This window comes from Podarcis filfolensis, assembly GCF_964270895.1.
Source record: "Podarcis filfolensis genome assembly, chromosome: 17".
In the NCBI taxonomy this organism is placed as follows: Eukaryota; Metazoa; Chordata; class Lepidosauria; order Squamata; family Lacertidae; genus Podarcis; species Podarcis filfolensis.
Window position 1 is genome coordinate 20,205,461 of NC_139621.1, and position 12,612 is coordinate 20,218,072.

Consider the following 12,612-nt stretch of genomic DNA (forward strand, 5'->3'; position numbering starts at 1 on the left):
GTCGTGACCGACTCTGGGGTTGTGCGCTCATCTCGCTTTATTGGCTGAAGGAGCCGGCGTTTGTCCACAGACAGCTTCCGGGTCATGTGGCCAGCATGACTAAGCCACTTCTGGCGAACCAGAGCAGTGCACGGAAACACCGTTTACCTTCCTGCTGGAGCGGTACCTATTTATCTACTTGCACTTTGATGTGCTTTCGAACTGCTAGGTTGGCAGGAGCTGGGACTGAGCAACGGGACCTCACCCCATCACGGGGATTCGAACCGCCGACCTTCTGATCGGCAAGTCCTAGGCTCTGTGGTTTAACCCACAGCGCCACCCGCGTCCCGTACTTGATCAGAGTGGATGCCAAATGTACAGATACCAGAGTACCAGACTAAAGACCATTGCTGTGTTAACGCTGCAGGTAATCTACTCTTGCAGGGCCATTCATCCAACAATCTTCCTAGACATAATCTCGCCCTGTTCTGACCACAGTGTGCCATACAGACAGATATTGTCGGCAGCAGAGGGCTGATCAAGTACATACATGCTGAGGAAATGGCTTCTTAATAGAAGCTTTCAATGAATAGGCTCTTAATTGTCCCTTAAACAGCCTTTTCTAATTGTCACAGTGTCAGGCTGTGCAGACATTAACACTTTAAAATGCAGCCAGGTCATTTGTTTTCTCAATTTGGATGGAAGCTGGGAGAAATGGCAATATTTCATAAGAAATTACAGGACACATGTGGAATGTGATTAACATGTGTACACTACTTCCCAAACCAGTGGTGGGAGCAGACTGGATATAGAGTGAACCATGTTTTCAACCTCAGTTTCTCTTCCTGCAGCTAATGGGAAAGCTTTAATACTTACTGATTTCATCACATTTTTTTCTTTTATTTTTTAATGGAAATGAGTGCCCATCTGCTATTGTTTTAAAAAATGTTGTGAAACCTGTCACAGCCCCTCCAGTGGCTATGGTGGCTTATTTACCAGAAGTAATGTATTTAACATTAACTCTATAGTCAATTTTGACCAAACTAAGCCTCCTAGAGCAAAATATGCATCATATACATGGTGCCTGGGAGTGGCCGCTGAGACCACATAACACCGGTCTTGATAGACCTACATTGGCTCCCAGTATGTTTCCGGGCACAAATCAAAGTGTTGGTGCTGACCTTTAAAGCCCTAAATGGCCTCGGCCCAGTGTACCTGAAGGAGCATCTCCACCCCCATCGTTCTACTGAGGTCCAGCTCCGAAGGCCTTCTGGCGGTTCCCTCACTGTGAGAAGCCAAGTTACAGGGAACCAGGCAGAGGGCCTTCTCGGTAGTGGCACCCGTCCTGTGAAACGCCCTCCCACCAGATGCCAAAGAAATAAACAGCTATCTGACTTTTAGAAGATATCTGAAGGCAGCCCTGTTTAGGGAAACTTTTAATATTTTATGAATTATTGTATTTTAATATTTTGCTGGAAGCTGCCCAGAGTGGCTGGGGAAACCCAGCCAGATGGGCAGAGCATAAATAATAAATTATATTATTATATACATCATATACCATTGATAGATTATCTATCAAACTATCATCCATACATGCAGTCGCAGGCAGGATTTGAAATATAAGCAGTGGATTGCTGAAATAATTAATGAGATCGGGGCTTAGATAATAATAATGTGTTCTAAAGCAGCTAATAAAAAGGAGTAACAAAAAGCAAGAAGAATTTGTTTTGTTTTTAAAAAAATCTTTTTATGATGATGAGTTTTGGAATATCTTTGGAGGCTTAATAAAAAGTGTGTGTGTGTGTAGTTGTGGGGAATGGCAAGTTTGACCTTTCATTGATTACCTTGGTAGTGGTACAGCTGATTATCTGTTTCATATTTTTTATATTTAATTGATTGAAGTATGTTGCCTATTTATATTGTAAATCTTATTCAGACTCTGGTGCGTGGCAATGAATGAATGAACAGGTGGTCCAACTACCACAAAACCCTATAAAACCACTTGACTGTAGGCATAAATAGGATGAGTGTGCACACTGCAGTCAACATTACTTCTACCATACCACTTTCTGCTCTCAGGGGGAGATAGACGCTCTAATCTATCTCCAGTCTAAATGAGACATCTCCCTATTCCCTGAGGGGCTGGTGGCACAAAACTCTCCCTGTGTATATGTTGAGTGAATTTTTTTCTTAACTTGATAAATTATAAGAGAATCAATCATGTACAAGTCTGCGTATGTACAATTTTCAGAGATTCTTTGCAAGATGGGCACTGAATTCAGCTTTCATTCAGCTTGTAACAAACAAATTCCTAGCCCCAAGAGTAATGAGAGGATAAGGGCAATTCCTGATGACAGCTCAGAAATTAAAGGGTTTGCTCTTTTTCCAGTTTTAGCATTTCCTATTTTGTAATAATAATCTTGTGTTCCCATGGCTTTCCTTAACCGGGACTCCCCATCCCAAACTCTCTGAGACTTTTTGATGGCCATCCTGTCTCCTACTTGAATTGGGAACATTGCCAAACATCAGCAAAAAAGACTATAGAGAAGCTTTTCAAAGTACATACCATTTGACTTCCTCTCACCTCCGATCAGCCTCACTATACTAGAATATATTGTTGCTTCTCACACCAGTGCAATTTCTTACTATTTTATGAAAAATAAAAGAGAAAGGTAGAGTGAACAGGTTGGAGGAGTAGATGATGTAAGCAGGTTTCTCCCCCTATTTTTTTAGATTCCTTGTAGCTGTTGGTAAAGAACAAAACAGCAGGTAGCAGATATGGTGTGCATATTAACCAAGGCAGGGAAATAAAATGGCAAATACCAATTTGGAACAGATTATTACAAAAATAGTGATTCACATATATAGGTAGTTCAGTGTTTGCTCGGTGAATTGCTATTAAAATGTGCCCAGAGTCAATTTCTGTATCTGTAATATGTTTTCATTTTAGCAGGGTTGGCATTCTTTCCAGGCAAAATTGAATTTTTCCTCTCTTGCTGGCCACCAGAGAAAATTGTGAAAGGTTCCTTATCAGGCAATCAGAAGTTTCAGGACTTATAAAACTGCTTTTGTTGCAGCTCCTGCAGAGTTGCGGGTGGGTGTAAAGGGGAGGGGGAATGGCAAAAGTCAATCCCGGGAACTGACAGGGTGTCTTTTAAGTCAGAACGTAATTATCAGTTCAGTTCAGTGAACAGAGTTAGACAGCACGGCTGCTTTAGCAACAAGTTTGCCGGTTTTCTTTCAGCGAAGGGACAGGTGTGGCGCCTCAGCATTAGCAACGACAATTAAAATGAGTTTCATTGTGTGGGCAGCCTGAATATGTTCAGCGTGGTAAGGGCTGTCAATGAACCCAGATCTGTCTTGACTAACAAGGTCTTTGCCTTCTCAAATTAGAACGCAGTCCTGGAGATATGTCATATACTTACCGGTAATCTGGGTTTAGGGTCATTTCTTTTAATGCTGGAACCTCAAATTCAAGGGTGATCTATGCTACTATCTATTGTTTGTTAGTCTGGATCCGGAACCAATAAACATAGGGACCCTTTCTCATTAGTGCACGGTTGCCTACCCTCTCCAGCTTACTTGTGGAAGCCATTGTTTCATGCTTCTTCCACTTCATGTCCAAGCAGAGAGAAGTTCTGGAGGGCAGCAGTACCAGTGTATGGCTTCCTTTGGAGAGAGAGATAATTGGAAACTTATCTTGTGCTCCATTGTTTGTTAATATATAAATATGGGGTACACATGTGTAAATTTAGCAAAAGAAAGAATATATGTTTTTCTTCTTAGTTAAATTTGCTATTTGAAATCTATCTATCTATCTATCTATCTATCTATCTATCTATCTATCATCTATCATCTATCATCTATCTGTATATTTAAAAAAACAAATATAGGTGGAGCATAGGTTGAGGCAAGCAGCACAATGTTCCTACCAGACAGCAGGCCTACCACCTCTCATCAGATCCCTAGAGAGAGACATCATATGCCCCAAGGTGCTTTCAGTGAATATTGCGCCTCTCTCTTACAGTGTCAAAAGAGCTTCTGTTGCTTCTCTCTCTCTCTCTCTCTCTCTCTCTCTCTCTCACACACACACACACACACACGCAATGCACCTATCTACAGTGGTACCTCGGGTTACGTATGCTTCAGGTTACATATGCTTCAGGTTACAGACTCCACTAACCCAGAAATATTGCCTCAGGTTAAGAACTTTGCTTCAGGATGAGAACAGAAATCGTGCGGCGCAGCGGCAGCAGGAGGCCCCATTATCTAAAGTGGTGCTTCAGGTTAAGAACAGTTTCAGGTTAAGAACAGACCTCCAGAATGAATTAAGTTCTTAACCCGAGGTACCACTGTACGTTCATACACTCCTCACTTAAGTAAGAGGTGAGGTGTCTCAAAACCCTCAATGTTCAGATTTGAAAGATCTCCAAAGGATAACCTGCCATTGAGAAAACACAAATCACTCATCCTTTCCCACTAGCTAGTCATCTGTTTAACAAAAGAAAGTTGTCCAGGCACTGTGACCCTGTATCTCTTTAGTTTATAGTACCACAATGGCACGGGGGACGCGGGTGGCACTGTGGGTAAAACCTCAGTGCCTAGGACTTGCTGATCGCAAGGTCGGTGGTTCGAATCCCCGCGGCGGGGTGAGCTCCCGTCGTTCGGTCCCAGCTCCTGCCCACCTAGCAGTTCAGAAAGCACCCCTAAGTGCAAGTAGATAAATAGGTACCGCTTTATAGTGGGAAGGTAAACGGCATTTCCGTGTGCGGCGCTGGTGCTGGCTCGCCAGATGCCGCTTAGTCACGCTGGCCACGTGACCTGGAAGTGTCTCCGGACAGCGCTGGCTCCCGGCCTCTTGAGTGAGATGAGCGCGCAACCCTAGAGTCGGACACGACTGGCCCGTACGGGCAGTGGTACCTTTACCACAATGGCACAGGCTATTTCAGGAATTACACATATGAATCATCAGTGTGAAGAAAGTGTAACCTTAATATTTGTAGCCAAGACATATTTAAGGGGAAGAACAAGGAAGTAAAAAAGCCACAAACTAACAGCAACAAAAAGCACAGATGTTGAAAACAGGTAGAAAAAAAAAGTATCCTCGGCTCTAGAAGCAAACAACTATTTCCCCCCCTTGCTGCTGGTAGCACATGCAAGCTAGTTTTATAAACAGACTTATTAGTTCAAGCCATAGCAAAGCTTTCTGATCACACTAGCAATGCATGCAGATCAATGACCTTCTGGTCAGTCAAAATACTCAGCTTTGCCAGCGAAGATACCAAAGTCGCTTTAAGACCTGCTTTTATAGTCTAAAACTCTACTACACAATTCGAAAGGGCTGACAAAGTGAACTTCAAGAGATTTAAACTCAGTCCTTGGAATCACATAAATCTGTAGATTTATATTGCATTCGAAATTTTTCCTCCAGCAAACGTAGCATCAGGAAGAACAGGGAGATCTGAATTGGTGCAATCAGCTCCTGCTTTCAAGGAAATATTTATCCTTCTGTTGGACAAAGAACAATGACTTGATTAGAGGCTATAATTAGCTCAATGAGTGCTAGTTTTGAATTTGCATCGCGCAGATGCAGACTGGAAAGGCAGGAGGTAAATCTTGAGATCACAGTAGACAAGTGTGTAGCACCACTCGTGATATGTAGCATCAAACACAATTACAGAAGCATTGCTTTCTAACCCTTACTCCTCTTCCTGTTCATGTTCATTTTAGAAGTGACAGCTGCAGATAAGCAGAATGCCAAAGTTACCTATGATTGAGTACTTTGACTTCCTATAGCCATCACCCCAGGCATTCCCTTCGGCAAAGCTTGCAACACCTCATTTCAACTCCTGCATCATTCAGGATGTGTCACACCCACTCATAAGATTATGCACATTTTTATGTTAACTCTGCACTATTTGCTGTGTGACTAATAATAATAGTTGAGACAGAAGAAGAGTGACATTGAATCCATCTTTGTTATGGCGCTGCTTAAACAACAACAGAAAAGGTGGATGCATCATCCCAAGAAATGAAAAGACCCAAAGAGGTTTAATAATTCATCTGTCTTGCACTTGAATGCGAAACTATATCCTCACATAGCTTCTTGATTGAGAATAAATGCCTCATTAATCTTAAAACATTTTGAGCAGAAACTGCTAGTAAAGTCAGGAAGAATAATGACTGACATTTGAGGGAATGTTGCATACTGTACAACATGTAGGATTGAAAGTGTCCTTCTGGCACACTGCTCAAACAGCGAGCGCCTTAGTTTTATTTCACAAAGCTAAAATGCTTAGAGGAAAATAAAAATATAAGAAGCTAATTATGCTAAATATAACCAAGTGACTGAAAATCAGCCACATGGTTAAAGGAAAGAACCACTACCTTTAATGTCCTTAGCTATTTTCAAAAAAAATCATTTGCTCTTCATAATACCGAGCAGAAGGTACGAAATGGTGAATATAAACAAAACATCTTCAGCTCCTTAAAATAGTAAGGGAACAATGCCTATAATAAAACAGAATTCTAAAAATAAAATCCCCATTCTAATTTTGAGAAGAGTATAAAAAAAAGACTTCAGCCTATCGGCTTCCAGTCATTCTCAAAAGATCCTCAGATGGCTCCTAATTTGGTATTGGGGCAAACAACTGTATGCATCAACTGGCTTTTTAGCAGTATGGTGGAGGGACAGAAGAAATTTTTGCAAAAATGGCTTTTCATACAGAAGAGTCTCACCTTTTCCACTGACTAAAGAAGGAGAATCTTGGCTTTTACTCCATGTGGGAAGGGAAAATAGGTAAACTGGCAGGAATCCCAGTTAGGACAGTCAAGTACAGGGGCTGTCAAACTAAGACCCGGGGGTGAGATGCCCCCCCAGGCTCGTAAATCTGGCCTATAGACCCTGCCTCCCGCTCGGTCAGTCCCCGTGTGCTGAAGTCGCCTCGCCGTGCGGGGACTGACTTCCGCGACGCTGGCACAGCTTCTTGGTGGGCGGCAACACTGGCACAATTTCGGATTGGCTGCAGGAAGGTCCTGCAGCCAATCTGAAGCCGCAGACAGCTCTGGGCAGGCGGTGACGCTGGCGCCGAGACGTGCTCCTGAGCGCGCGCAGAGTGCGTTCCTCCTCCAGGTCTGGAGACAGCTGTGGGACTGGCTTGCAGGGTATTTATATTTTTCAGAATATAGTCCGGCCCCCCACAAGGTCTGAGGGACGGTGGACCGGCCCCCTGATGAAAAAGTTTGCTGACCCCTGGTCAAGCAGCTCAGGGCAACACAAGAATAGGCCTTTTCTGCAGTGGCTTCCTCTTTGTGGAATGTTCTCCCCAGCGTGGCTCACCTGGCACCATCATGTCGTATCTTAAGGTGCCAGGTGAAACCAGGCCTTGGCTGTCAAACAATCAGTGGCCTTTTAAATGCGTGTGGGATATTATTCTTATTCATTATTCATTTTGTGTTTTTATGTTTTAAACCACCCTGTGATGAAGGAATGAAGGGCAGAGTAGAAATATAATTAATAAGAATTATCAGAATTGTGGTATGATGCAGATGCAGTGAGAATCCGAGGAAAATACATACAGAATGCTTTCCAAACTGCTTACCCATGCAATCCTGCTCTCCTTTTAATTATATTTTCATCATCAGAAATGCTGATAATGTATAAATGAACATGATTTGTAGGCAGAGGGTTTTTTCGTTTTTTACTTTACTGCTAAAATGTAAGTTTCTGATAAGGGCATACAGTGTCGTCGTCAAAGAAACACTGATGTACAACAAATCTCCTAAAGAATTCTAAGCTATGAGAATGGTATCGGGTTAACTTTTTAGACAGATGGCCATATATTGTTAAGAACAGATCGTACACTACCTTTCTCTAGTATGGCATTACTTCCTGCTTATTCTAACAGAAATGCTTCAAATGTATTGATTTTTTTTGAAAGGCATAATAATAATGCTATTAAAGGGACCCAATTGACATGTGTCAGGACAAACTGTTTGAAACTACTCTGTTTCTTGCTGCACTTGCAGAAGATGAGACTTTCAGCCCACATAGAATATGGGTTAAAACAAGAAATTGTACATTTTAAACAAAGAGTTTAAGACAATTATTATGTAATCTTTCTTAAACACACGGGACCCCCCCTTCTGAAAATACCAATGGAATTACCACCATTTCTAGCAGAATGAAGTCAGTGGGGACAACCTTGTGAAAATGTCATTCTGTCTACTATATTTAAGGTTATGTCAGCTTTTCCACTGCAAACCTGTTTACAGAAAGTGATAACGGATCCATAAAGTTTCATTCCATGCTGTAGGCAAATACACACAATTGGTAGGCTGTAGGAGGCCCCCCCCCTCAAAGAAAGCTCCAAAGACTGCTTATTTATTTAATGGAATATAGTAAGACACAGAAAATATTTCATCACTAGGATGGTTTCTGAATTTTTCTTCTCGTGCAGCTGCCAGAAAAACAATTGACAAAAAAAAATCAATTTGCTGTGAGAATCATGCTTACTTGTTTTTTTTTTTGCGTGTGTTCATTTTAATAGACTCTCTGCACATTTACACTCCATAAACTTCATAGCTTTTAATGAGGCTATTTAAGTTGAAGATTATGCTCAGATATAATCACTATAGCATGTGCTTGATGAGGAGATGACCTTCTGACCTGATCTGATAAGATATGCTTGTAGAGAAAACTGAATCTATTCTGCAGCACTTGAAAAGGATGCACCTTTTAGGAGCACTTATCTGACAATGATAGCAATTACGAAGGTCAGGGCTTTTTGTCATGGGTGGCAGAGGTAGGTTGCCTTAATACACAATTAACTGGATACGTAATCTGTCACTTCTCGTCTTCCAAGCATACAAAATACATTTGCCCGACACACACACACAGACACAGTGCCCCAGCCACTCTGGGCGGCTTCCAACATATATAAAAACATAATAAAACATTAAACATTTAAAAACCTTCCCTATACAGGATTGCTTTCAGATGAATCAGGGGTTGGATAAATCCATACCATGCAACATTTCTCTAGTGAAAATAGGGACATCCTAAGGAACATCCTAGGGACGTGGGTGGCGCTGTGGGTTAAACCACAGAGCCTAGGACTTGCCGATCAGAAGGTCGGCAGTTCGAATCCCCGTGACAGGTTGAGCTCCCATTGCTCGGTCCCTGCTCCTGCCAACCTAGCAGTTTGAAAGCACGTCAAAGTGCAAGTAGATAAATAGGTACCACTCCGGCGGGAAGGTAAACAGCGTTTCCATGCACTGCTCTGGTTCGCCAGAAGTGGCTTAGTCATGCCACTTGACCCGGAAGAACTGTCTGCGGACAAACGCCGGCTCCCTCGGCCAATAAAGCGAGATGAGCGCCGCAACCCCAGAGTCAGTCACGACTGGATCTAATGGTCAGGGGTCCCTTTACCTTTACTAAGGAACATCCTAAGGGACATTTCAGGATCAAATCAGAAACTGGGATGGCTTCTCTGAATCAGGGATGTCCCTCGGAAAATAGGGACACTTAGAGGGTCTGGTGGATGTGGTAAAGGCCTCGTGGTTTAGTGGTGAGGAGATCTATGGTCATTTTAGTGAGAGCAATTTCAAAGTAATATAGAGGGCAGAATGTAGATTGTTATTACATGTATTGCCACAGGGAAGCGAGGCCTGTAACTGCAAAAATAATATTCTTTCATTTGGTGACTTTTGCATAGTGGGATTTCAAGCATCTAAACTAACCCTGAGAATTGCACATCTTTAATAATGCCTGTAAGAGACAACTAGTTGAGAAACTAGCTCCTTTCCTGTTGTCTTGCTCAGAAGCTTCTCCACTAGTGTATGAATCATAATGCTGATGCAGCAGTGATAAAGCATAATGCTTCTCAGCAGAGTTTCAGTATGGCTACACTAGAGCTTACACCTGTATATGGATTACAGCACCTCATTATGATAACGACTTAGATAGAAGAGACAGAATACATAGAAGAGCAACAAATATTAAGGAAGGATTAAAAATGGCTCTGTTCATGGATAGCTAGGGGAGTTTAACTGCATACAGCTTGGAGGAAAGGAGATAACAAGAGAATGTGATAAGAACCTGCAAATATTTGAGAGGGACTAACAGAGGAATGCGGGATGACTTACAGCGGCTGAAGCAACGTAAGAAGAATTGGTGTTTTAAAGTTAGCAACATGAAAAGCATAATCTAGAATAATTATGTTTACCATGTGGCTTAAACATGGAATGATAGTATTGGTTCAAGTCACAGGTTTGTTAATGCCTTATATGGTTTTCAGTATCTCTCAGAAGTTACAGGAAGTGGGAAGAAAATCCAGCTCTTTTTCCTCTGCTGAGCAATGTATCTACACTTACAGCACAATCCTATTTGAAAATAAATCCCACTGAGTTTAATGGATCTTACTTCCAAGAAAGTGGGTATAGGATTGCAGTTTTTATATATTTCATTTGTATACAGGTTGTTGGTTTGTTTGTTTTTAGATATAGCGAAGGGCTATTGGGTGCACAAGGCTGCATGAAAACTAAATTTCCTATTTTCACATATGATTTGGAGAAAGCCCTTTCATTAGATCAGTTCTTTTACGCTTAGTTACTACTGCTGCTTTCCCTGTGGCCAAGTGTATAAGACAAGGCTGAAGCCCAAAGCAAAATTTAGGTAAGGAGGTAATGGCACCCAACTGGATAAAATTAAGAGGTAGGCTGTAAGAATGTGATACTCTAGAAAACACAAGTGGAATAAATCTCCAGCTCCTGCAGCTGGCACCCATAAGGAAAAGCACCAACCGCTAAACAATTAATACTAAAAAAAGAGAAATCAGCTGTGCTTATCTGATGTGCAACTCTGGCTCTGTTAATAGAACCCTTGAACTCCTTTTGTCTGCCAGCTCTAAGAAAGATGTAAATATTGCACCTATATGGTTGTCCAACATGGAAAAACTTCATTCTGTAGCCATTTGATAGAACTAGATGTGATGTAAGAAATCTCTGATAGGAATTGCCTGCTGTTTGCTCAAAAATTAATAGTACTTGCTGGCAGATAAATCAGAATGACTATGTAGAACTAGTGGAAGGGAGAAGTTAAATCCAAAAAACTGCCAGGGAGGGGAAAATCCAGGTAACTACTGCAGGGGGAGTATTATCAGGAGAACATGGGGTAGAATAAATATTCTTCCCAAAATAACATTGTCTTTACTTGATTTGACCTTTCAACCTCTGGCGCCTATGTTTTTTTTAAAAAAAAAATCATGAGAGATCCTAATCATTTGCTTCGTGTCTAATATGCCACATTACCAAACTTTTTTGCTCATTCATTGTGAAACAGATCAAAGCCCTTAGACGTGTGTCCATATTTCACTTCTCTTCCATAACCCTTTGCCTGCCCCTTATTCAGTACTTGTGTCATCCATTCTTTCTCCCCCTGCAAAAATAAAAAATAAAAATCACCTCTCTCCGTCAAAACCTGCTAAGTAACTTAATCTTCTACCTACCCTCCCAACCTATATCACTTCTCCCTTCCTTTGTAGCATAGTACTAGAGATGCACTATAGTCATCTCTTCTTCTGTATAGATTTCTTTGGAAATTGACTAGTATCCTCCCTTGTAAGCTTTGGCTTCACTTAGGCTTTACCTTTCATTTACTATACCTTCAGTCAAATCTGGCAAAAATGCGGTTTTCTGCCTTTAGAAGAAAGCCTCTGACTTGCTAAGTTCTCAAAAACAAAAAACAACAACACTCACCATCTTTCTGCAGAGACCTTATTTTAAAACATTTTGAATACCTTAGCACCAGGGAGCTTAATATGACAAAATTCAACCAACCTCCCCCCCAAAAGCATCAGTCAATTACACTCCTATTTTTCTATACCTTACATCCAGGTGTGTAACAATAGTTTTAGCTAATTTAGATTAATTCTCTCTTTTTAAAAATTTCTTTTGTAGGAATGCTGTCTGTGTAATTTGAGAGGTGGAGCGCTCAAGCAGACTACCAACAGAAAGTAAGTGAATTCTACAGCAAAGCACGGGGGGTGGAGCAGGATTGGGCTTGGGAACCAAATTTTGTGTTCCCCCATCCTGGTGGACCATTTTGACAGGTGGATGACTCCTCTCAATTACCTGATGTCACCATGATGTCAGGTTACCCATCTTCAAATTAAAGAATGGGGGGGGCGGGCACACTCTTAAATGCCTTCCTGGTTGTTCTTCCTTTGCAGCCCGGCTGCAAAGAAAATTCTCAGATGAAACTATGGCTTTCAGTTAGTGCTGCAGTGCTAACTTCAAGCCCAACTTTCTGCATGGATCAGCTGTATTTTGAAGCTCCCAGATGAGAACTCAGGGAACTCTTGTCCTTTCTGTGCTTCAATATCAATATGTGGTTGTTATGTACCAGCTACATGTGCACCCACCCTTAAATTTTAAAAAAAATCTCATAATTTTGTTGCCACCATGCTTTGTGTATGGTTTGGCACCTCTGAAGAATGGTTGTAACACATTTTTTCAAAAACCTATTGGTGCAATTTTGTATTATTTTGATTAGCCTTTCTGTCAAAGAGAAGTGGGTTTTAACTGGGTTTTAGAAATGCCTGTGGAAACTTAAAGAAAAGATTACTGCTGTGT

The 12,612-nt window shown here is 41.5% G+C and overlaps 1 protein-coding gene across 8 annotated transcripts in view; it reads left to right on the forward strand.

Moving 5' to 3' along the window:
* KDM4C (lysine demethylase 4C) overlaps positions 1-12,612 on the forward strand; it is a gene marked incomplete at its 5' end in the record, with an annotated part of 182,636 nt that overhangs the window by 109,240 nt on the left and 60,784 nt on the right. For 7 of the 8 annotated variants that reach the window (XM_083592980.1, XM_083592982.1, XM_083592976.1 and 4 more), the window contains one exon: positions 11,938-11,993. In XM_083592980.1, the coding sequence (XP_083449106.1) occupies positions 11,938-11,993 (56 nt within the window). Of the gene's footprint in view, positions 1-340; positions 1,080-11,937; positions 11,994-12,612 lie in introns of those variants that run through there. The other variant, XR_014542979.1, reaches the window with a different exon arrangement.